Below are 26,396 nucleotides of genomic sequence, written 5' to 3'. Positions count from 1 at the left end.
CTAATTCATGGTAATGATGGAATGCCAAAAAAAATCCTGCTTCTCTAGAGATAATCTCTATGACAACTTCTCTGCTGTTACTAATCTGATGTGAGAGGATGGACATGAGAACCTTTTAGTCTCGAATGTATTGCATTTCTCTGTATCCTATTTTCATTTTCTTCTTCCTCTTGTTCTGCATGCAGTTGTTAGACTAGGGGAGGGGGAGCTGTCCCATGGAAAATCATGCATACTTTGGTGCACAACAATGATGACGTCAAGCAACAGCAACTGTTTCTTCCTTGGGGGATTTCAGGATGCACACAATTTTGTTTCATTATATCATGTGCACCCCAGAATTGTCTTTAATCAGCAGCAGTTCACCTTTAGTCGGTGGCAGTTTGCCACTAGTGATAACATCACCAGTGTTGCACATGTCAAATTGCAGAAAGTATGACAGCTCAACATATTTTTAAATATACATATTTTGGCTTTTTCATATTGTGAGTTGTTCATCTGTACTTGCATATAAATTGAAAATACAAAAAGAAGGGGGAAAAAGACCCTCCTACTCATTACTTTTTCCCAGTAATGGGAAACCAAAAGTTATGTGTGTGCTTTTAATAGTGTTGCAGACCAAGAATTGAATACATTTGTTATTAAAAGGACTTAGTACAAATTTCTTTTCTATCTCTACATGAATGTGGCAACTAAAATTCTTTAACCAACACAGATGCGTCCTCCTCCATATAGAATGAATGTTCTCAAGTGATGGGAAACCAGAGAGGAAAAGCACAAATCAAAGAAGGCTGTCTCTTACATGTAATTCCTCACAGAGTCAGGTAAGAGGACAACACAACGTTGACCCTCTTTTAGCTGCTTGGCTGCTTTCACCGCCACAGACATTGCAGTGCCCGCACTGCCCCCTGCCACACAGAAAGAAGAGCAGACATGTTATTCAACAATATGCTACAATTACTCAGGTGATAGCAGAAAAGATATGGGGAGAAGAATATAAACTTGGCCTTAAAGGTCTTCTGAAGGACTAGACTGTGTGTCGCCATGATTTTGATGTTCCCATCCTTACAAATGCTGCCGTGTAGATAGCAATAGTACTTCTTCGGAAGCCATGGAACCTCTTTAGGCCAATCTATATGTAACAGCAGTGGGATTTGGATCAGGCTCAGGGATTTAGGGAATTTTCGTCCAAAAACTCACTTGTCCAAGATTTGACCCCACCTATTTTAACAGTGTATTTTAACAGTGGGGAGGTGAAGGCACAATTTAAGAGTAAATGGAAGATGTGGATTGAGAATGTTTAACTCACCTCCCCAAAAGACTAATTTATATGTGGTTTAGGTATTGTGCTGGCAGGATGGCTCAGTGAGTTAATATCTGGCTGTAGAGCAAAAGGCTGAGAGTTTGATTCCTCACGGTGACGCCAGAAATAAGAACCAGCTTGTGTGGCCTCGGGCAAACTGCACAGTCCAAGGATGCCCCCCAGAACAAGAGAATGGTAAACCACTTCTGAGTATTCTCTACCTGGAAAACCCTGAAAAGGGTCTCCAAAAGTCAGAATTGACTTAATGGCAAACAACAACAACAAAAACAACAAGAAGTTATACACCCATAAATATATGTTGACCTTCTTTAGTCAGGTGCTTATTTTGCCTCTTAAAAGACAATGCAAACATTAACAGGGCCATAATATATACAACAAAGCCATTATATATATATATACATACACACACATAATATATACATATTCCACTGCCCTGGAAGGAACAGACTTTTCTTGTTGTGGCATATTTCTTCACAGACAATTAGAATCCAGTTATGCAGATTTGCTTATCTTGAGCAGAGTCCTCCTTCTGACCATATATTGTGGATGAGCAGAGAAATAGAATAATTGAGATTAAACACCTGGAGACTATGGGGTGCAATTACATACTCAGTGCAGACCCTACTGAATAACTTGGGCCAGATCCTTGTTGGGTTTTTATGGCTGCAGGATTAGCCTGTTATACTATCCCAGGCACAAGAGCTTTCTGAGCAAAAACATTGCTGGACGTCTCGCTGGACTGCTTAATAAAATTTTTACTGAGGCTCTGTAAGTCAAACCACACATGTAGCTCATGTGAAACCACTGTAAATATGCAGCTAGCAAACTGTAAACTTTTTGTGGTACAGGCTGGAGAAGTGTGGCGTGACTCAAAAGTAGAACCAGCACATGTCATATTCAAGAAAGACCTGTGAATCTCGTACAGCTACATTCCTTGCTGTACCCATTATAATAATGGACCTTAGTTTTAGGGCAGATAGTGGTTCTTGGGAACAATACCATTTTCTCCTGTTGAGGTCTAATTGCTTGGAAAATGCAACAACAAGTATCAACAGAAGTATTAGTTTGAGAAAAACCTTCTGACATTTATGTATAACAAATGCAGGATTTAAACGTGCATACTTGTTTCATAAAAATGAACAATCTGTGGTCACATCAGAGCAGAAACTGGTTACTTAGTTTGGCTATATATCCAGGATTCAACCAGTATTTTCCCAGAAAGCATCTGCCCTGGTAAAATAAATGTGTGAATAAAATCAACATATATTTATTGATGGGCAAAAATTGTCTTTAGTTCTTACCACAAAGCAAGCCTTCCTCTCTAATCAGTCTACGGGCCATAAGAAAGGATTCTGTATCATTGCTCTTGTACCATTCATCTATCACCTAAAAAAGGAAGCAAACAATGGAAGTTAGGGTCTGATTTACTGGTATTTTCAGTCCTGAAATTTCTGTTACAGTCAGAGACAGAGACAGAGCAGATGATGGATTCTTTAGTAGATTGAAGGAATATGGAAAAATAATAGTTTTATTTAAAGCAGTGTAACAATTCTGTGCTTGTTTTTGACTTGTCTTTTAAAAAGAAGGAGTATTAATGCTCCAGATTAAATTAACCAGTCTGTAATCTATGGTGAAAAGGATTTGCAAGAGTGGTTGTTGGAGGTTTTTCAGGCTGTTTGGCCGTGTTCTTGGGGTTTTTCTTCCTCATATTTTGCCAGTCTCTGTAGCCGGCATCTGCAAAGAGAGGCAGCTGCATCACCCTAAAATTTAAGGAGTGCCAATGCACACAACGAGCTGCTAAAGCACTATGAGAAGCCTTTCTCAGATCACTTTCAGCTAGGCTGCAATCCTTTCTGTACATGCTAGAGACTAAATCCCATTGCAGTCAGTGAGGATTACTTCTGAGTAAGCATGTATAGTATTGGGCTGTTGCTGTTGTTTTAAAACCTGTTTCCACTACAGACACAGATTGCAGAGATATTAACATGCTGCTATGATCACAGCTCAGAGAGTTAGGTATCTGGCTGTGGAGCCAGAGGTTGGGTTCAATCCCCCACTGGGCATCCCAGAAGAGTTCGCTTGATGTCACATCTACTATAGGCATTTCCCCCTTGAAATTTAGTTTTCTAAAAATGATTATTTAATAAGATGCTATTGCTGACTCCCAAATCTCTTCCAGAATTATGATTTTAAATCTACTGAATGAAGAGCTTGGAAAAGGTTGTTGTTGTTATTGTTGTATGGGACAATGACATTCAGAATCCCATAGATCACATGAGTGATTTGGGGAGGTACACTCAAAAAACATAACTTCCCATTCTGGTTGAGACGATATATGTAGCATTGTAGCCTTATGCTGTCACATCAGTGTATATTTTGCTAATATGAAACTGTGTACAAAGAATCAGCCATTCTCATTTTAAATGAAGGCTGTGCAGATCTTGAAGTTGACTCTTCATAACTTCAAATACAAATAATGATGAATATGTTCACAATTCCCCAACTCTCCTGCCATTGGTGACACTGCCACTTACAGATCTGTCAAGGACAGTTGGGATAAAGTCATGTCCAATCCCTTCTACTTCCATTGTCGTATCCTCTGGTGCCACTGTGTTGAGGGAACTGGGTAGAGCAACAATGGAGCCATCAGGATCTGCTCCAACAATCTGTGAAGAAAGAGGGACCACTTAATCAGAATTTATCATTTTTTTTTTAAAAAAAGAAAGAGTACATTTCTGAACAACATAAAAGTTAACCGCATCTTATGTTCTCCCTGTGACAAGTATTATAGGAGCTTTAGTAGGAAAACTTTCATTTGGAAGAGACAGAGCACTGGAAGTTAATACTGTCCTTATAATATTCTGCTCATTTATATATACTGTATGTTCATTTACAAATATGTACAAAGCAGAACAGAAATAGAAGTGAGCACCACCACAGAGGTGATGTCAACCCTAGGGCCACGGCCAAGAAGTCTTTCACATACTTTGCATCCAGGGCATTTCTCTTTCATCTTCCTGGCAATGCCAGTGATAGTCCCTCCAGTGCCAGCTCCAGCCACAAACATATCAACTTTGCCTGTAATTAAGGAAGTGGGGAAAGAGAGAGAGAGAGAAAAAGTGTTAGGACACATGCCTTCTCTGACACTTCAAAAAGCTTATACCGGCTCTTAGAAAATATTATTCCTGGCTTACTGATCATAAGAACAGAAGCACAAGCATTCGGCACGATGATGTCTGAATCAAGATCAGCCCTACTTTCATGATAGATCACAGTTTCTTGGTGAGTCTCTTTCCAAGCATGTTTAATATGTTGTTCTCCTTTCTCCTTCATATATTTGCTGTGATTACCAGGGCAATCTAGCTGATGCAAAAAAGTGTAAAGTGGATCTTACACTCTTTTTTTTCATGTTTGTGTTTTTCTTAGATACTGCCCTGGCAGGGCTGACCCGAGGCAATTTGCTTCCTGAGACAAAAGACAAGACGGTGTGTCACCCCAACTCCACATAAAGACACAAACTGCAATGGCAGTTGATTCTTCAACACAACCAACGGAACAGGGTCTTTCGCCATCTACTGAGAACAGAAGACCATAGTTTGGAGGGTATAAGAGAGGTCACATGACCTCCCACAGCTACGTCATCCAATACAGGGGTTGGTGGCCAAAGCACTCAGGTCAGGGAGCTGCTACGGCTTCTTCATAGCATCTGTACCTAAGGTGCTTATCTAACAGTAAAACCGGCCTTACTCAAAGGAATATGGACAGCTACAAATACCTCATTTGTTTCTATCGCTCCCTATTCCCAGCAGCAAGTGCCAAATTAATACTGAGACTGAGTTGGGCTACTAATAAACATACAAGTAATAGGGATAGAATGTTATAGTATGGTGCTAAATTGTACTTGTAACCAAATCCACCAATTTGACAATATGGTTCATTGAAAAGGGTAATAATTACAAGACCGTAATGTGTGTACCTCATGGTTTTCATGCTTCAGTTAAAATTATGAAAAAAGCACTTCAGTAGTGAACAATAACCATGATTTCTAAAGACATTCTAGGTAAACAAAACATAATAATTATCTTCTAACAGGATGTTTAATGATATTATATTGTGTGTGTGTGGGAAGGAATCTTAATTATACCATCACATTGCTCCAGAATCTCTTCTGCTGTCGTGTCATAGTGCGCCAATGGGTTGCTTGGGTTTCGATACTAAAATTATAAAGATACAGGGAGGAAAAGTCAAATTGGTTGGGTAAAACAAATGCCTTCAGAAAACATACAGGTGACTGATGCACTTCAGATGTGTTAGAATACTTACTACTCCCATTATCTACAACCAGCATAATAGAAGCACCAGTCCATTGCATCTGGAAGGGCCAAGGCAGAGACGGAAAGAATTTGTTTTTTTAGATTTCTGTTCCCAGAGCCCCACAGCCACCAGCATAAGACTATTTGTTTGTTGTAGTAAAAAAAAAATCCCATTGTCAGGGAACTCTGAAGATTTCAATCTTCATGTCAAAAGGAGATAAGAATGGTCTTGCTGGATCACAGCAATGGTTCATTTGGCCTTATCTCTTGACCGAGCCCACCCAGGTGCCTCTAGGGCTTCATGAAGCTGCACGAGGTGGGTTGTGTTCCTTGCACCTCGCCAGATATCCACAGTCATGACTTTTGCTCTGCATGTGATAAAACCGAACTGGATCGTGTCCCTGGATGGGGACATTTTGGTCACAGCTACCCATGCCAAATAACTTCTTGTTTGGGCTTTTGCAGGGTAATATAGATAACATTGCCTTTGAAAACAATCCAGAAACTTTTAACAGCCCAAAGTGAGACTTGAAATGAATAATTTGGAATGGACATTTCAGTGATATTATCAAAGTTGGCTCAATACATTTTGCTACTTAAATCAAAGGACAAGATGGCACCCCTTTCCTGCTCCAAATACAGAAGCAGGCTAAACTAGTAGTTGAATCTTTCTTCACCCAGCGGTAACATGGTTTTGTCCTCAGCGACAGCTAAGGGCAGCAGACAAGTCTGGAGGGTGCAGGATAGGTCACATGGCATGCACAGGTCCAATTTGGGTACAGTTGCACATCTTGCTCCCTGTACAAGATACTTATCTTGGAAGTCGCCTGAGATCTCAGAAGACACAATGTTGCCCCCACACAGCAGCTGCCTCTCCCTTTCCAATGAAAGAAGGACTTTACCAATCATGTGTCTCGGGCAAATGCTTTGTCAGTTATAATGGCTCCCACTCCATTTTAAGTCTCACTGAAGGTCACTGCTCAAATCCAGAATTCCAGGTGCACTTCTGTCCAATCCTAATCCCTGTAACAAGCTTCTGGACAGATAGGATTGCTCTGCCCATATCACATATTTCTACATCTCACATAAATACAAAAAACCCTGAAGGAACACAAGTAAAAAATGAACTAGCCCAGTCTAAAGAGTAAGAAAAGGTTACTAGAATCAACTTACCTGGTCCAAAATATGTGAATTTGGAATTTCTTTTTTTAGTTTCCAGGCAATGCGCACATTTGATTCTGGATCATCATACTTCACACATGGTGTTCTTACAATTTCAGCCCCAAGTGCTCTCAAGGTATCCACCTAGAAAAAGAAAAAGAGACTAAATTATCTTCATGCACTGTGCTGCTCCCAACCTTCAAATCTTCAAAGCAAGATCAATGAGCATTTCACACATGGTATGTTGCAACATAGAGTTCCTGTCCAGCTTAAAGACCAGACAAACATATTTAAAATGGTTAATTAAAAGCAGAAGCAACGTGATCTCAGCCAATACCTCTACTGGCTTCATGGCCACTATAAGAAAGAATGCATGGATTTATACTGCAGTCCATCAAAGTTTATGCCAACTAAAATGCATTGATCTTAAAGGTGTTTCCCCGCCCCCTGCAATGAACTAACATGGCTGCCTTCTTTGAAAAAGTAGATCTGCAGTGGCTACAGTGGAAAATGCACACAGGATTGCTCCCTTAGTCTCACTGAAGGTCACTGCTCAAATCCAGAATTCCAGGTGCATTTGATCAAGTTTCTTCTTTTTTTTTTTAAAAGGCTGCTCCATTAATTTCAGCCAAATCTGCACCCCAAAAAGGAAAGCTTTCTCATCTATTTCATTGCTGGTGCAGTTCTAGTGGCACCAGGGAGATGTGCAGATATGCATGTCCATATTTGCAGGAAGGGTCTGTAAATCCATCTGAGAGTGTGATCACATGGGAAACTAGATCACAACTTGGATCACTTGTGGAGTGATCTGGTACAATCTATTTCCTGTGATCACACAACGCACGGGAAAACACACCTGCCTACCCCCATTAAGTGATCAAATCGGACCAATATTTGATGTGCTTTGTTTCTCCAAAAATGCCATGTAAACCTTGAAAATATATGACTTCTCAAGGCATGGCACCATTTTATCTCACATCTAGTCTTGGGAGGAAGGAAAACACTATTTGCAAAACCAAACTATCCCAGTTTTACAGAGGACAAGTCTTCTGCTCTATTTATCTGGAAGATGGACATGTATTATCCAATATATTTGTGTCCTGAGAATCATTGCCTCTGTGGCTTGAAAACTAGTTTTTGAAACATGATCTCTGCCTGAAAGTACAGAAGAAGATTTTAACTAAAGTCCCAATACAGCCTCCGTATGAATGATTGGCTTCTTTCTTGTCAAAGGACTTATTTTCTCTTTTAATGCACAAAACAGCATCATCTCAGCACAAAGATATTTGACTGATCTTCTCCAGCAGTTGCTAAACTGGCAGCTGTTTCTCAATCTGTTGGAAGCCATCTTAGAATTCTTTTGAGTTACTGTTCAAATCCAGCAGATAACTATAGTCTGTAGTAATGATATTGAGAGTATGGTATCATTTCCTAAAACAAACACCACATATATTCTGGATTTAACTGTTAACGATTCCCCACAAAAAGAACTGTGAAATAACAAATAACCCCCAGCAGCCTCAGAAACACAACTGCCCAGATTTTTTGGTTTAGGTTTTACTGGGGGAAGACTGGGAAAGCTATGACAATAAAACAGACACTTGGTGCTTGTGCTATTTATATTGAAACACTCAAGACTCTCACCTTCTCCATGCTCATTTTCTCTGGCATGACTATGATGCAGCGATAACCCTTTATTGCTGCTGCCAGGGCAAGTCCAATCCCTGGAGGATTAAAGAGAAAGGAGCAAGATAAACAGGAGTTATAGTAGCAAGGTCTGCAGCTGTCCCTCTTTTCCATTTGTAAGATTACAAATCTTCACTTAAAATGTCAGCTCTGGAAGGAAGGAAGGAAGGAAGGAAGGAAGGAAGGAAGGAAGGAAGGAAGGAAGGAAAGGCCAAAGTATACACTGCAGATAATCCATCATTAAAAGGGTGTTGATGATGCGCTATAGCACAAACTTTTCTCACCACCTGTAATTTGCAAATTAGCTTGTTGGGTTTTGTGAATGGTCTTCCAGACATAATAGCCCAGTGTCCATTTACACAACTGGTTCCTCAGACATGAAATACTGCCTGAATTGTATCTTGAGCCTGAAACATTAATATGCTTTCACTTCTTGTAACTTGTAATGTATATCCTCAGCAGGAAACCTTTGGGTTTCTGTTGAGAATCTTGGACATTTATTGCCAAAATTACAATAAGACCTCAGGATGAAATACACTAGCAGCTGCGACACAATGTTATGTTGGGACTGCTCCACCCAAACTTAACTATGAAGAATGCAGGAGCCTTCTAGAAACAGTACATTCTGAAGCAAAGAGGACAAACAGCTCAGCTACCTTTTCTCTATCATCTTGCCCAAGTGCCTGGGATGAAGGAACATTGTGGCTTCTCCTAGAAAAGTGGGATGTCATTTGCTCTCTACCACTTTTCTTCCAGAGAGTGAAAAGATTCTGTTTTTGGATTACAACTGCCAGGATACTCTAGCAATCATCACCAGTAACCTTTCCAAGCTCTGCTGTCTTCCCCCATGAGAGAAGATGAGGTGGACAGAAAGAATATAAGACAGTATCAAAATCCTATAGAGGATCTTGGGTTTTTAGCTCTCACTGGGCCATTCCAAGAACTACCTATAGATGGGCAGGGCTTAGAGGACACGAAGAACACCCAGAAAAGTTTCACCTGGAAGCCTGGGAAATGGCGGTTTAGATTGTTCAGGCTCATAAAGAGTCCTTCCTACAACGCACAGAGACGTTTGTTATGCTCTGAATTAAGGGTCCCTGAGGCTTAGAATCACCATTGAAGTGTACACAACTACCCTATTTCCCCGAAAATAAGCCCTAGTATGATTTTTTAGGATGCTCTTAATGTAAGCCCCACCCCCAAAATAAGGCCCCGTTAAGTGAAACCCACCCTCCACCATTGTGCAGCAACCAGAAGAAGATGACATGACTATATTTGAATAAATGTAGATTGCTGTACATGAAAAAAAATCCCCTGAAAATAAGCCCTAATGAATTTTTGGTGCAAAAATTAATATAAGACCCTGTCTTATTTTCAGGAAAGCACGGTATATGCAGGCAGGACAATTGCTGAGACCATAATCAAGCAGGGGCAGGCAACTCCCAGAAGTGTTGGAGGTGCAGACACCCCCCCATAGACCTTGGAGGACCTTGCCCAATTCCCTCCCCTCCCCCCATAATAATTATCTTAAAACATTTTTTCCTCACTAGAAAAGGCCAATTTCTCCCTCCACTACCATTTTAAAAATGTTTTAAAATTGCTTGGGATGTGGGGACAGGAAAGCTGCTCCCCCCAAAGATGGCAGAATTCCCCTCCAAGGGGCAAACACGAGGGGCTTTATGAGGGATTTTTAAAAATTATATATTGGGGGAGGGCTAGGAGAGGGTTTTAGGCCCAGGAGGCATATTCTGCCCACCCTTGTAATAATGCCTTCCATTGTGCTAAATAGAAGAGTAACAGCCTCTTTCTAATGAACGAAGCAGAAACAAATAAAATCCTCGTGTTTCGTTATAGGACTGGAAAATAAATGGCACCTAATCTGTGTGTAATGTAGAGCAAAACTGCACAGATGTTAATCTCTTCCCATGACAAAGTCTGAAAAGTGTTTCTGAGTGCTCTTCTTTCCTCGGGAATAAATGACAGAGACAGCTGTCCTTCACTTATATGATAAGGCTACGCGGAGATTCAAGAATTAGGTGACAGTGCAAGGGAACCAAATAAACTCCTGACTTCCCTGCCTGTGGGGAATAATGACTATACTGCCCCCTGTTGGTTCTATATTCTATAACTCAAATAATCTTTCAAGTCATTGCTGCTCTACTTGATAACAATTGAAAAATTCGACAGGAACGCGAAGAAGAGAATGGGGCCACACTCAGTACAAGGTTCTTGAAATGTTGCCTTATTTTAACCTACAGCTTCCAGAAAGGCCTGATCAGCATACCTAGTGACCAATACAGCTGAAATCTTCTTGGAGTTTAAAAGCCAATTTTCTAAGATCTGCAATTGTGCATCACTAGGGTAAAAGTAAGCAGAGCTGGTCAAAGTTAGGCTGGAGGATTCTGAGAACTATACTTCAAAAAGTAACTTTTTCAAACTTTGCAGCTTCTGCCTCTGATATGAGAATCTGCAGAAATACACAGAGAATACTGGGTACTCTTTGGAAAGAATGGATGGTGGTCTTCTATATCTTGGTGGGCTGGAGGAGTGCCCACCTAGTTGGTTCCTCTCCCCCAGTTTAAATTTTTCCCCCACCTCTCCAGAGCAATCCTTTCCTGTACAATGAATTCAGCCCAATCTCTTCAATAGCTTTTTTGGTCATTTTGTGTCTATAATTTTACAGAATACAGTGATCTCTGGATAAAAAAAATAACTTTTTGTGAATACTCATTTTTCAAAAATAGCTGTTAAAAATGTCATTTTATTCTTTAGCACATGATTCTTTGCTGCTTCAGGAATCCTAAATATCTACACATGCACTCACATAGCTCTTTCACCGTTTTTCAGTTTCATTGGGGATCCTTGAGGCATTTTTAAAGGTCTTTTAATGTTCTTTTGTGTGTCCTCCTCTGCCAGCTATTAAGGATACACTTTTATTTAAAACAGCAATAAAGATGGGAAGGGAGCAAACACAGACACAACCATCATTATTCTTGTCATATAATGGAGTCTCCCTAGTTGGTTCCTTATGTAGGAATGAAGCCTCCTAATGTGGGCCTTGGCTTAGTGCCTCAGGTGCTGTCAGGAGTATTTTTTATCACAGGGAAAAACCAACTATTAACACCTCCATTGGGAAGCTTTTTGATTCATCTTGTATACAGTACCTGTGTTTCCAGATGTTGGTTCAATGATGGTATCCCCAGGTTTCAGAGTGCCAGCTCGTTCTGCATCTTCTATCATCCTTAGGGTGATTCGGTCCTTCACACTCCCACCGGCATTAAAATATTCACACTTGGCCACTAAAATTTCACATCAAATTAAAAGTGGAATGAAGATCTTTAGTATTGCTCTCAGCCTTCCAGGGAAAGATCTCATTATCACAGATTGGTTTGTAAAAGGAAAGATGCAAATTCGACTCTAACTGCAACCTAAATATTTCCTCGGACGGAAAGGAGGAACCTTGTGGCCTGTCAAATGTTATTGGACTGCAACTCCCATCAGCTCTAGCCAGTTTGAAGCATGATGGGAGTAGGAATCCAGTAATATCTGGAGAGCCATATGTTCCCATCCCTGGCCTGGGATATGCCCAATGCAGTGAAGGCTTCAGATGTTCCCAAGACATGTCAATCTAGGGAATGGAATCATAGCTATCTTTAAAGTATGTTCTGTAGTTTCAATAAAGTTGAAATGAGCCTATCTCAGAAGGGTGAAAAGTTTGATATGATTATATTGATAGCATACACCATAAAAAGAGCTCTGCTGGGTCAGAGACCAGCCGTCCAGTATCTTGTTTTCCATCATGTCCAGGCAGGTTCCTCTGAGAAGCCCACAATTAGGTCATGAGGGTAATTGATCCCTCTTGCCCTCATTCCCCAAGCACTGCATAGACATGCTGTCCACAAGTCAAATGTCTCCGAGCCTCTTAATCAAGATTGCAAAATATTTCCACATGTAAACAAATATCCATTCCAGTTTGCAGACTAGCAGGGCCATTTACCCTGCAATTTATATCATACTGGATTCAAATTAAAGCCCAGTGAGTAAATGACATAAAGCTCAGTGCAGGGGCAGCTGGTGTGGAATCGTCTTTTTTTGAGCAGGGAATCATAATTTTTTGTTTGTTTCTTCAGCTAGCAAGGCTGGTCTGATGCAATGCAGCATCCTTTGTCTCCAAACCATTTCATTAAAAAAAAAGTATGCTTCAACTCAGCACTGGGGGAAAAAAAATCACTGGGGCACTTAGGAGAACAATAAAAAAAAGACAGGGATTGTCTGCTAGATTGCCATTTAGCACTTGTTAGCACCTTAAGGCTGTTTCGGCTGTTGGAGTTCCATGCAAATCAAGCTCTCTGGCCTCTGCACCCATTGACTCCTGAAAACTGTCATCTGGATGGCTATAGCACTTTCACTCCTGGAAACCTAGTTTCCATGGATGTGAATCACAATGAATCAAAGCATATTTTCCCTGCTGGATGGCTGTACCCTCACATCCCAGTTTCAGAATTGGATTTATCTATTGTTTACTGAATTGTGTTTTTTTCTGAATGGTGTAAAGATACCACTACCTATATCCAAATAAAATATTGTGTGTTTTCTCAATTTTGATCAAGAAAATGATATCAGAGAAAGCCATCACTTTTCCTGAATTTCTTCTCTGACCCCATTTAGGAGCCCCAGATGAATAAAATTTAAACCATCACAAGATCCAAGCACCACTACATGTTTGCATACTGTATATTTGTTAAAGAATAGGGAGAGAGGTTGCTGCAAACTAATTATAAATAAAACCTACTGAATGTTTCTTAGGAGGGAAAAATTGGCAGATGGTGTTAGAGCAGCAACAGTGGGAGAAGAAAACAGTTTGCAGAACAGTTTGCGGAAATTCTCCTTTCTATTCCGCAACAGTTTGCAGAAATTCTCCTTTCTATTAAGTGATTGAAAGAGAATTCTTGTCTCCTCTCAAACTTGTCAGTCCTGCCTCATTTTCTTCTCATTTCTATTTATCAGTACCCTGTATGCCAGCTTCCCACAACCTTGTGCTTTCCAGATGGGTAGAACTACAACCCCTGTGGATCCTCATCTAGAATGCTGGCTGGGGATGATGGAAGCAGCAGCTCAACCTATCTGAAAGATAACAGGCTGGGGAAGCCTGCAGTGTGCTGTGTTAGTCATTAGTGGCTCAAACTTTTCCCTTTTCATTTCCATCTTAATTTCTGCAGTACAACACAGGAGGCCTGACAAGTGAGTAGTGACAAAAGAGGTACGCACAGAGCTCGCACTTAAGTCCGTAGGCTTTTCCAATGTTGTTAATACGGACCATTGGGGTATGTCCAATTTTCTCCAAAATACTTGACATAATCTTTGGTTCCTTCTTTCTGCGTGGGAAGAAATAAGAATATTGTAAAATAAGACACATTGGCAGCAGCATCATATATGTATTCCTCTCCCTGCTCCATGAAGGAGCTTTAAGTGGCTATCAACATACAAAACCAAGTGCAATAATATATACTGTACATCATGCAATAATATATGCCATAATATATTTAACCCCCAGTAACATGAACCTGACAGCTAAAATTCTACAGTAAATCTGTAATTAACTTTCAGTTAACAACTTAAAATATAGCAATACCAATATTAAGTAATAAAATATTCAAGTACACTATATCAAGGAAGAACAAAGGGATAATAAAAGGCAACTCACAGTTCAATAAGACCTGAACCCAACCCCCAAATAACCACACCATGCTTTCACTTCACATCAATAACTGGGCCATGTCCTAAAAGAAATCTATGCTATAACCCAGTGGTTCTTAACCTTGGGCTACTCAGGTGTTTTTGAACTGCAACTCCCAGAAATCCCAGCCAGCACAGCTGGTGGTGAAGGCTTCTGGGAGTTGCCGTTCAAAAACACCCGAGTAACCCAAGGTTAAGAACCACTGCTATAACCAGCAGACATGTCTGTTGTTTATGATGTGCCTAAGAAACTAGGTGCTGTACAAAACACTTGCACCCACAGCAATATACTGAAGGTAATCTTGACTGGCCATCTTGATTTGTTGAGAAAAGCAGATCAAACCAAATCTGAGTCTGATCCAGTCATTATGGCCACTGGGGGGAGTCCACAAGAAATACATTACTGCTTTTACTCAATAGGCACTGTGACATTCATGCAACTGCATTCCACAAAATGTTTCAGAATACACAGTATCTCTCATCGTGTAATAAAACTGCAGACAATATATAGTATTGCCAGTTTCTGAAACTACATAGGCAGTGGGTCTAAAGATGTATGAAATATTAGCATCAAAGACATATTGTGCTGAAATCACAGAATGTTTCTAAAAGACAGAGTTAACAATAAAATAACCAAGTCACCAGGATGTCCCATACAAGGCTGAAATCTTTCTGCTGATCATTAACTCATTTTTATTGCAGGAAGCATTAGGGAGGATTTTCTCCTTGGCCTTCTGCAAGATGGCACAATTCTTATGTTACGTAGAGATTTATACCATCTTGCACAAGGCCAAAGGAGAAAATCCTCCATACCATAGCAAAACATACATTCTTAGAACACCCTGTACATTTGATAAAGGAGGGTGGGCGGCTTAGTTCTCCTCCCTTCCTCTCACATAGTTTAATGGCCAGGAGGATTAACATGGCCCCTGGGAAACACTTCATTGTAGTTACTTCAAGTTGGATTAATACTGGTTTCTAGTTCTTGGTGAAGGCAAGGGGATTTCATACTTCCTAAATACATGTTCATTGTGAGCTGGACCCCAGCTTCTGCAAAACCTCTTTGCTGGAACATCTTGTCCACACTAGTTTTACTTATCTGGCAAAACCCATTGTGATCATTGATGTGATTGCTGGGAACTCATCAGTATGCAGACAAGCCCTCTCTTAAGTAGAGAGGTTATTTGTAAGACTTTCAAAGAATAGGCAATTTGTGCCAGCATAAGAGAGGTGAGCAGTGCTTTATTACACAAGGTTCATCACAACATTCAGAGATATAAGAACATCTCCATGCTACTTCTCCCATCCCCTGTTAACTAATTGTTCCCACTTCTAATTGGAAATCATGGCTGTTTTGGGGCAGAAACCCACCCTTTCAATGTTCTTTCCAGGGTGGCCTATGGTTCAAATAGGGAAGGCACCTTCCATTCAGACCATACTCTGTTGGTAGTTTTTAGGCAAATTCTTATGTCACATTTTGTTTTACCTCTGTGGTGGAAGGAAACCTGACAAGATTGTCAGCACAACCACACACCCAAAGCTGGCTCTGCTTGGCTAGATCTCCACAGATTAGCAATCTGAATCTCCACAGGATTCAGACTGACAAATTCTCCATAGTCCTTTTAACAGTAGCCTGTAAATGCAAAAGACCTGCCTGAATAGAAAGGCCTTTTGGTTGCCAGCAGTACAGCACAATCATCTACTACAGTCTCTCAATCCACACAATCAAAATGTCAAGGTGAAACTGTGACTGAATATATCTGAGCTATTTGTGAAGCAATCATCCTGAAGAACCTGCTGCTCAGTTCACTTCACTGAACTTCCACCGACCTGTTAATGCCACAGGAGGTTCAGCAAGGCTCCCTACCTGGAGAAAAAATACACATTGATGCATTTGCATGGATGACTGTGCATTTGGTTCACATAAATGTATAACCAGCCACATGGAAACCACACTGTTACATGGACATGACACTATGCTGCATTCTGAGCTCTAGCTTCCCTAGAATGTGTTTACTGCACCCTTGTTGTGCACGCTGTTTGTGAAGCTTGGATTCTTTCTCTAGGCTAAGGTGAGTAGAAGAAAGAAGAATAAAACACCCCAACACACTGCCAGCAATGGACTTGCTACTTACAAGGGCACACAGCCATGAGGGGACTCCCTGATGGATTTTCCTGGTTTCCACGTGCATCTGCTGGGTGTATTGGGAGCAATCCACATGTGGTTATTTTTAGTTTCCGAGTTCTCCACATCGCCATTGAGGAAAGGACAAACTCTGATTGTTTTGTTGGATGTGAAAACAGAAGCCATTGTGAACTGGAAAAGAGAATGTAGAAAAACAAGTGTTTCGATCTTCAACTTCGGTTTAGATTATCTGCAGGTTTAGTTAAATGAATTTTATTAATTACCGGTAATTATTTTAGCATTTTAACACTATAAAGTACCATAAGACAGCAATGGAACTACATTTGAAGGGGGAAAAAAGCATTTCTTTAAAAGAGACATGAGTAACGATGGCCCACTACACCCACCAGCCAAGCTTTGGCATAGACTGTAATGTTTCTCTGCAGAAAACAAAGGCTTGGTAGCCAAAGAGAATGGCATTCTTGTTAGGTGTCACGATAGCTTATATAAGAAGAGGGAACTTAAATGTGCACAACCTAAGACTTTGGCCACAATTTAATGAGTGATTACTTTAGGAAACCACATTGAAATACTCCAGATGTTACACATTCCATAGAGTTCAAAAATTATTTTGCAAATCCTCCCTTCCTTTCATGTCTTGAGTCCACTGTGAGCAGCACCCCACCTCTTCTGTTCTGGAGGCTGAAAAGCGGATACACTGAGCATCACTCAAGGTCTTTATGTGTTTGCTTGCTTGTTTGTTTAGCACCACTTGTACAGTTCTGTTTAAGATGAATGAATAAAATGACAGCTATAACTGAGTGGCAATAGGGTGTTGTTCATGGTGGAGAAGCATCATGCTATCACTGTTCAGTTCCTGACAGCTGCAGCATGTCAGTCCACTCATTCTTCTTTAAAGCATCTTTCCAAACACTAGTTTTTTGTTTGTTTGTTTGTTTGTTTGTTATTTAGAACCGTTTCTACAATGCCTGTTATCACTGCAATTATATTGCCATCCAGGATCTTTGCTGCTAGGTGGCACAAAAGCAAGAAGGTAGCAATCATCTCTAGGGCACTCGTTTCTCCATGCAGTCTCAGGATGGCCTCTTTAGCCCTGACAAATGAAACTAGAAGTCATAGGAAATCCACTTCAAGTTTCATAAAACCTCTTTGGGGTGGGCTAAGGACAAACCGAGGTTGTGCAGCAGGATGAACCTTATTTTAAAGGTGTTTCAGGAGCAGCAATTTTCGTTTTTATACAAGAACTGGAGGAAGCTGTATCCTCTCTTTCTCCTTCCCTCACTTCTGCACCAAGGAAGTCTTTGTTATCTTGTATTTTCTCTAATTCATGCTTTCCTGGGTTCAAAGGTTTAACTGAGAATTACCTAAAGGCTCAAACATTGATTACACACCAAGTACTTCATGGTTATTGACTTCAGTAGACAAAGATACAATGAAATGAAAAGAAGCAAGCCTGCCAACAATCTCCCCCACTAAAAACAGTGAAGAGATATGTTCTGAAGCTGCTGTGAAAGCTGCTTTTTGCTCCCAAAGTTTTTTTCTCCTCTGCCGCTGGGGAGTTTCTACTTTTTCAAATTGGAACAATTTGAACAGGATTTTCCCCATGTGGTTAGATGTGACATATTCTTGTAAAGACATGTGCATGTCCACTGATGGTGTTTCACTGACATAGGCAATTAGAGCACAATGTTCAGGACCCGGAGAATCACACCCCTGCATTTTTTCCTCCCTGCAAAAATTGTCCTCCCAATTAAAAAAAAAATAAAAATAAAACTTACATATATATGTAAGTTGGGTCGTTGTTATTAGTCTTTCCTATATTTATGCCCCTGTCAGTTCCTCAAACATGTAGAGGAGGGATCAGAGGATGGAAAATTGGCAGAGGTGGGACCAGAGGAAGAAAGGAAAGAAGGGGGGTTGTGGGCTGAAATGTAAGTTACATTTGCATACAGTATGGACTATACACTCCTGAATCAATCCACATCCCCTTGGGGAGCACTGACTGCTATTTCAAATGCAATAAAGACCATGAATTAAATTGCAGTGTATTTGCACACTTAGTCAAACAAGTAATTTTTCCAAACTCCACCACTTCTGCACCTAATAAAGCTATACGTCCAGTTTGCTGATTCTCTTTGCCTTTGAATATTACACATGTATCATCAGTTCCAGTCCAGCCCTATTTTGGCAAGTAACATACCAGGCAAGAAATGTTGGGGTGCAGGGAGGACACTAGGCTAGAGAATGATACAGCCAATCCTGCTTTTAACAGTTGAAAATGCACTTCACAAAATAATTTTGCTCCTGGAATTTTTGGATGGAAGGATGAATTTGTCACTCTTTTCCTCAGTTGTTCTATTGGGTGGAAGCAATTTAGTTAAGCTGCACTATGCTTCAGATTGGCCAACAATTTTGGGAATCTAACATTTGCTATTGTTTTTTTGTTTTTCCTTAAGGTACTCCTTTGGTACTTTCAAAGTCCCCCACCCCCCGACACACCCTTTCTTTCTTGTACTCCCATTGGGCAGCATTACTGAACTTTTGCCAAATTTGCTGTTGATAACACTGGCATAAGTCCACCTCTTCTAAGGCACAGAGTCCATTTGGAAACCAGAAATTCCCACATATGTAACAAAAGGCAGCTGATGCTTGATACACCTTCCATGAGCTCATTCGTGAAGTAATTACCCCTCTTTGCAGTTAAGCCCTGAGATTTACCATAAAAGCTGCCAAACACTTGCCAAGTGATAACTGCTTGGCAGGTTCCCAGGTGGGACTAATGTCGTCAGTTATAGTGGTGATGGCCAACTTTGATTTCTGGAAATCTGTCCTTGTGAAGGACTTTGTTAGCAGTGATGGATACAGGTATCTTTAGCTTGAATGTTCCTTGATGCATTCTGCATCACACCTCAGTTTAGGCCTTGGGTGTATTGACAGATGCAATACGTTCTGTCTTCCAGAAGCTTCTCTCTCTCTCTCTCCCTACAGCATCTGCCACCTGAAGCTGCTGCCTCACTCTGTCTAATGTTTTGGCCAGAGGCTGCGATTCCACAGCCAAGGAGCTCTTAATTCAAAAGGGGTGGGATGCTAACCAATTTACCTAACCTGGCACCAATGCCAGACACACTATTGGCATCATGAACTTTTGCATTTTAAAAGGCAACATGAAGTGATCAAAGATGACAATCACATCCATTATTCGAGGACGTTCCAACAATTTTCCAGATTTAATTATTATTGTTTTCTTCCATTTGTAGAAGCACATGGGAAATTATTAGGAATAAGAGGAGCATCTTCAGCAGGCCAGCAAATAATGCAGTGCTTGGAAGTAAGTCGCAATTTGCACTTTGTATGAGACTTTTAAACAGAGTCTGGAAATTGTTAAATCTTCCTGAACCTGTCAGCTTTTTTTTCTTTCCTTTTCGATGCATTTCTAAGCAAAGTGGTGCTGTCTGTCCTGCTAAATTAATCTAATGGACTGAGAGCAAAGTCACATACCTACAGGACAAAGATAAGCTCAAGTAGTATCAAGTGAAGGTGATAACAGACCCCAGCTGGAGACTTTTTAAACTATAAGGATCACCACCGACCACAAAACAGCACGTTTGCAAAGGAATGCTAGGGCGGCTAGGGACCAGAATGATTCCTCCTCTCGAGTAACTGATTTATTGGTGAACACCCTCCTTGAAGGAAAACTGATGTGTTCGCTGCACTAAAATATATACGTAGCAGGGACCAAATAAGTGAATCATTGCAGAAGGAGGCCGAGAGAACCTGATGAATAAGGAAATCTTGATCTGATGCCAAAATTATAGCAAGGGAATTACTAGAGGAAGATATTCCAGAGCTGAGGTGCCACCTGCCAAAAAGGCTCCAGCAGCTACTTGCAGCGCCTCACCTGGCATGGTCATTTAGAACAGGACCTCCAAAGTAGGGTGGCCACTTAGTACAGAAACAGACATAACAGACCTAACTGAGGTAGTCTTTCATGTTTGAGAGGGAAGGTTTAAAGTGTTTACGTGGTAAAGACCTACCAGAAGACAAAACAAGCTAATTTGCAAATTACATGAGATGAGAAAAGCACCTCATGTGACACTCGCATCCAACCAGCCTTCAAGGATTTTTCTTCTCCTAAATACACAATATCTGTAATGCCTGTTTCTGTCCTCTCACATTGCCTAAAGGGGCATCCTATCACCAGAAAAGGAGAAAATAAAATTTGCAGATACTTTCATGTGCAGATGTATATGTACAGTTGCAGAATTAAAAATAACATTTCTGTTTCAAACAGAATGAGAAGGCCTCTCCCTCAGGTGGTAAAGACTGACCGAGCGACCCATCCACATGCTTAGTCTGCTGTCTAGGTACTCACTGAAGATGCAGAAATTCAAAGTGCCCTACCTCCTTCTTTATGGTTCTTTATCTTTAAATCAGGCTTGAAACAGACAGACCTTCAAAGACAACACCTATGAAAATAGGATTATCCTTTGGCAGTCCTTACAATGGAGCACTGTTCTGCACAGAAGAGGACACATGGACACTCTGTACCAGTGGTTCCCAACCTTGGGTAACCCAGGTGTTCTTGGACTGCAATTCCCAGAAGCCTTCGCCACCAACTGCGATGGCTGGAGTTTCTGGGAGTTGCAGTTCAAGGACACCTAGGTTAGCCAAGGCTGGGAACCACTGTTCCACATCAAAGATGTTCAAGGTCAATATACATGAGGAGATATATGAGCATTCAGATATCATGATCCCTGGGTGGAAATTTTGGGCATGAGATAGCCCCTAGATGTCCCAGCCTAACCGGCAAATGCAATTAAAGAAAATATGAGGATTTTAAAATACTGTAAATATTGTGGCTTTCTTTTCAGTTTCGGATTCAATAAATACTTCCATAATTGGGGAAATTTCTGAAGCACTCAAGGCAGCAGTACTGAACCTGGATACCAGCATATGATTCATTAGAGGTATTGCCATTCTCCAGAGGCTGGCAAACCATTTCTAACCTTTACTCTAACAAAGGGAAGAAACTGTTGTTTCGGCTAGAGAGAGAATCAGGCAAACATCAAGAATATCAGGAGGGCCACCTCAATGGTGCTTTAAAGGGCTTTGAAGATACACCAGTTCTCTGAATTCATGTAAGATGTATTTTACTTCTCTTGTCTGGGCCTGTGATAAATTCATGTATTAGTAAAAAGTCTATGAAATTAAAAACTTTTTGAAGGTGGTGGAGAGGGAAGTGAACTGGGATCTAGTAAAGACAGCAGAGCACCAACATATCCTTGCCCTGCTCAGTCCTCCAGTTTGCAAATCTTGCAGGTGGGTGGGATATAAATCAAATGAATAAAATAAAATAAAATAAATAAACTAGCTGAGGCTTTCTGGACTACCTTCAAATGTAGTCTCACAACACCTTGCACTAAGGCAAACAGGAGGTTGCTGCTTACAAAAGCACAGATAATTGAAGCTAGGATGCCCTTTTACCGGCTTAGTTACCAGGCAACTAAGATGTCATGCTTTTATTGCTTCATAAAATCTATGAGCTTTGGCTCTACTGCTAGAACCAAACTCCAGCTCCACAGCCACTGAGCTATTCAACAAGCTGGGTTTTAAGAGAACAATATAAGTGGCCTGAGTAGGATTCTGAAGGAAGGATGATCAGCCTTCCTGATTATTTTCACCTAAAACTCCTATCATTCTCAGCTAGTGTACCCACTGGTGAGGATTAAATGGAGATGCAATTGAAAAATATCTGGAGGACCACCACTGTCCAATTTTGGTTTAAAGAGATGTTGGCCTTCAAGTTTAGAACATCTTCAACAGGCCTTGTATCCTTATCGAGATACTTATTAAACAGAAACTGCTGATCAACAGCAGTGGATGGCAGTGTTCCACTAATAAAGAGAACAGAGAAGGAATCCCAAATAACTAATGACTGAGCTCCTCCTCACATATTCAAATGTATTTAGTTTATTTTACATATGTATATACCGCATTTCTCCTAGAGAATCCAAGGCAGTTTATGATATTAAAATAAACAAAGTCAACAGCAAAATAATAAATTATTACAATATTAAAAATCATTAAATTATTAAAACTCACAAGAGGAAAATTACAAACACAAGCAAAACACAGCCAAAAATGATGGGGGGGGGGGGGACACCTTGGTCAACCAGTCATTTAAGGGAAAGCCTGCCTGAACAAAAAAGTTGTTGTCTCCTTGTGTTTGAACATATGCAAAATATATAATTCTATGCAGATAGAGTTCTATGCCAATGAAAAATTTCTACCTCCAGGAATTGGGTTTAAATACTGTACTATCAGCACTGGACTCGAGTTCATATTCCTCTCTTGAAACAGAAAGAATGATTTGTAACAAGCCTTCTAAGAAATACTCTATAATATTACATACAGAGGCAAATGAATGTAAGACTCTTTTAAAACAGGGACTGGCTCCTAATGTTTATAAGTGGTTTCTTGTAATAAGATGCGGCAGTATGTTCAAAACTAAGTCAAAGGTTAGGATCTTAAAAGAGGCAAGATTGTAAGACATAACGTACACTTTTCTAAGTTTTACCATCTTGTTAAGATAACATTTTGACATTCCAGGTTATATTCTTGAATTATCTGTCTGGAAATCATTTAACACTTTTTAACTTCAGAAGATTCCTTTCCTACTTAAGTTCCTGCTCATAATTTATGTACTTACACCCAGGAAAAACAATCAACCATCTTGTATAGTATGTATTCGACTACTCTTCATATACTCACCTTAGGAAAAGATTTAAAAAATAAAGTTTTAAAACATTTGATTTTTATTCATGCTGTCAGATATGCAATGTGGCTAAATATGAATATATGAAGTTAATAGTCAATATGTGTACAGCACACATCTCTTTTCTGTAGTATAACATAACAGTAATTGTTTCAAGTAAATATTAAAAAATCCTATCTTAAATATTTATCCATTGATTTCTGTGCTTAGACAGATAGCAATGTAAACACAATTCTATCTGCAAAGCTCAATGTGAAATGAATTTTGTACAGAATAATTATATTGTAAGAAATCACAAAGAAGGGATAAAATACTGTATCATCTAAACAGATATGAAAAGCAGAAGTTAAAAGATGGAGAAGCAGATTCAAGTTGTTTCACAGGAGACCTTAGTTAATGTTTACATAGAGAGATAACAGAAGACTGTGATAATTCAGTCTTTTCAACTGAAAGAGGCATTGATATAACCTAACAAATACTCCCATTTTGTTACAAAATCTGTTAAATTACACCAAGTTGAAAGAAAAAGGAATTTAAATACACTAACATTTCCTGTTCCCTCTTCTATTCCCACTATAAAATCTCAGAGCTTGTACTTTATTTTAAAATGCCCAATTTAGTATTTCGTACACCTCTTCAAGCTAGGAAATCCATAAACAGCATACAAGCTCAAAGAACCTGCAAGTAATATAACATCTACACCAAATGTTATCACACCTACTAAAGACAAACATAAGCAACAAGCTCTCAAAAGAAAATTACCTGTCTCCCAGGTAGTTCAGTGTTACTGCTTCAAAAGCTTTCCGCTGCTCGTTTATATCTGCATCTATGATTCAGGGAGCCAATAAGCTAGCACAGGGCATCATACAGAGGACAGTGATTGGCTCCTTTTGTCCCATTTGCTTGATCATATTTAAAATGCTCCCTTCCTGACAATAGCAGTGATTGGTGGGACATGGCAGGTGGGATACAAACTCCTCTACTTGATTACAGTAGTTGTTATCCGTTTTAAATTGTTTTTCAGGTGCATTAAACAAACAAAGCTTTGAATTGCTCAGGCTCTTAGGATCTTTAACCATGTTATATGACAAAGACAGGGATATGCTTTTTAAAAATCTCTCTCTCTCTCTCTCTCTCTCACACACACACACACACACACACACACACACACACACAAAAGGAAGAAAAAGGATAATTTAATACGTGTGTGTGTACCACAATTGAAAAAAGAAGATAAAAAAATTTCTCCCATGTGACATGGAACTGATTTTGTGCCTCTAACATAGAAGAAAGCTGAGTCATCATTGCATGCTATGTATTAACCAAATGTATAATTTGCAAGTTTAAAATATTTTCAAGTGGTGCTCTTTCTATTGTCTTGCTTCTGAGATCTTCTCAGAATGCATGTGATGACCATATGATAGGACAGGGATCAGGTTGTAGATGCAGATACAATTAATCCACAATTTTTGACAATATCCACACCTAGCACCTGACTAGGATTCACTTTTTGAAATACTGTGGAGTCAATGGCCATGTCATTACAAGGAATCAAACATATTCTGTTGTCCCTAACTAGGAAAATGCAAGACTATTTGACATTTGCCAAAGAGCCCGCTGAACAACAGAAATGTATTCCAGGTTTTGCCTCTGACTGGAAAATAAAAAGGGACAAGAGAAATGTTAGAGGCTCTTGCATTCAGTTGTGTTGCTACAAGGTGGCAGCCAAACTCACTTAGGGCCAAGCTGCATGTAACGTTATTTAATAGTGGCTGAAATCCCATTGCTTAGTGCAGTTAGTCATATACGTAAGAGTAGGCTCAATGAATCAGTGGACATTTGGTGAGTCAACTCCTTCTCAGGGTCCATTGATTCAAGTGGGTCTCCTCTAATGGTGACCTGCTTTAACATAGTAAGTTGCAACTAGAACAGGCCCAACTGAATCAACAGAATTGTTAGAGGAGCAGACTCATCAGATCCCCACTAATTGAATGGGCTGCAACATACTATACTAAGCAACAGGGTTTCAGTTAATGTTAAGTACAGTGGGGTCTTGACTTAAGAACGGCTTGAGTTAAGAACATTTTGACTTAAGAACCACTCTCATAGGAAAATATTGACTTGACTTACATACTTAGATTTGAGTTAAGAACTGAAAAAAAACCACGTGGGAGGCAGGGAAAGTGCAAAATTTGAACTTTCAGTTAACTGTTGGCCAGTGAAAAGGGTGCCTGTCTGCTTCCTCACTCCTCCCAGCGTTTAGAGAGTGGATTGGGAGACAGTCTTCGGACTGCCTGGTACTGCCTGGACTGTATTTTCCCTGCCTTCCCTGAACCTTTCTTGACCTAAGAAAAAAAAGAAACAAAATATCCCCCTCTAGTGGTCGAAGGCAGAATAGCAGCTTCCCATTAGTTTCTATGGACGGAAAAGAGCAGATACGGATCAAATGGTTTTCAATGCATTCCTATGGGAAATGCAGATTTGACCTGAGAACTTTTTGATTTGAGAACCACCTTCCAATACGGATTAAGTTCTCAAGTCAAGACCCCACTGTAACAAATGTGCTTAGCCAGACCACTTCTTTTTGTGAAGAAAAAGTTACCCTGCTGGCCCAATCCAGAATGTGCTGCATCTGATTGGGGGGGGGGCAATACCAATATTCTGCTTGAAACAACTCCTTTCTAGCTCCTGTTTACATTTGGAGGCTGAAAGCACCTAGATGTAGAACTGATTTCCTCATGAAAAATGATGTGGGGTCCCAATATGGGGGCCCTAGTCTATGTTGGTAGAGTATTATGAATTGCAGTCTACATCATGACTAAGCATGCGTGTTTGAATATGTCTTGTACTGAGCTCTTGGTTCTTCATTAGAACCTTTTTTATGGGATAGCATCATATGACCAAGAGCATGTAGTAGAACTGCAGGTCAGCAACATCCAAATCCTTGACCTTCATGGCAAAAAATTTAGAACACAATATAGTTCCCATATTGTCCTCGGACAGAATGGCCCTTGTGATGGTACAGTGGCAGGACTGTGCAGGACTGGGGAGCTGAGCTAAAACTCTAAGTCAACTGATTATGAAGGAAAATTTAGCTAACCAGATATCATGGGAGCCAGGGGTGGGTAAGAACCAGTCTACAACAAGGTGCTTCTGGGTTTCTGGTTTTTTGTTTGTTTTTTGTGAAAGTGAATGCATTCACATCCATTTGGATGGTGTGATCACTTGAGCCAATGTGGACAGGTTTGCAGCCATTGT

General features: G+C 40.1%; 1 protein-coding gene across 1 annotated transcript in view; it reads right to left on the bottom strand.

Moving 5' to 3' along the window:
- The window catches only part of LOC110074034 (cystathionine beta-synthase), a 32,421-nt gene extending 8,432 nt beyond the window's left edge, over positions 1-23,989 (bottom strand). The window contains exons 1-11 of the mRNA XM_072994182.2: positions 23,901-23,989; positions 16,353-16,534; positions 13,750-13,856; positions 11,646-11,780; positions 8,440-8,519; positions 6,808-6,939; positions 5,466-5,535; positions 4,308-4,399; positions 3,856-3,987; positions 2,623-2,707; positions 800-905 (exon numbers count right to left, since the gene is read on the bottom strand). Coding sequence (XP_072850283.2) covers positions 800-905; positions 2,623-2,707; positions 3,856-3,987; positions 4,308-4,399; positions 5,466-5,535; positions 6,808-6,939; positions 8,440-8,519; positions 11,646-11,780; positions 13,750-13,856; positions 16,353-16,528 — 1,115 coding nt within the window. The 5' untranslated portion in view covers positions 16,529-16,534; positions 23,901-23,989. The remainder of the gene's footprint in view (positions 1-799; positions 906-2,622; positions 2,708-3,855; positions 3,988-4,307; positions 4,400-5,465; positions 5,536-6,807; positions 6,940-8,439; positions 8,520-11,645; positions 11,781-13,749; positions 13,857-16,352; positions 16,535-23,900) is intronic.
- Positions 23,990-26,396: the final 2,407 nt, after the last annotated feature.

The sequence above is a fragment of the Pogona vitticeps genome, chromosome 3 (genome assembly GCF_051106095.1).
Source record: "Pogona vitticeps strain Pit_001003342236 chromosome 3, PviZW2.1, whole genome shotgun sequence".
In the NCBI taxonomy this organism is placed as follows: domain Eukaryota; kingdom Metazoa; phylum Chordata; class Lepidosauria; order Squamata; family Agamidae; genus Pogona; species Pogona vitticeps.
The sequence above is the reverse complement of the archived record's forward strand: the minus strand, read 5'-3'. Positions and strand labels throughout refer to the sequence as shown.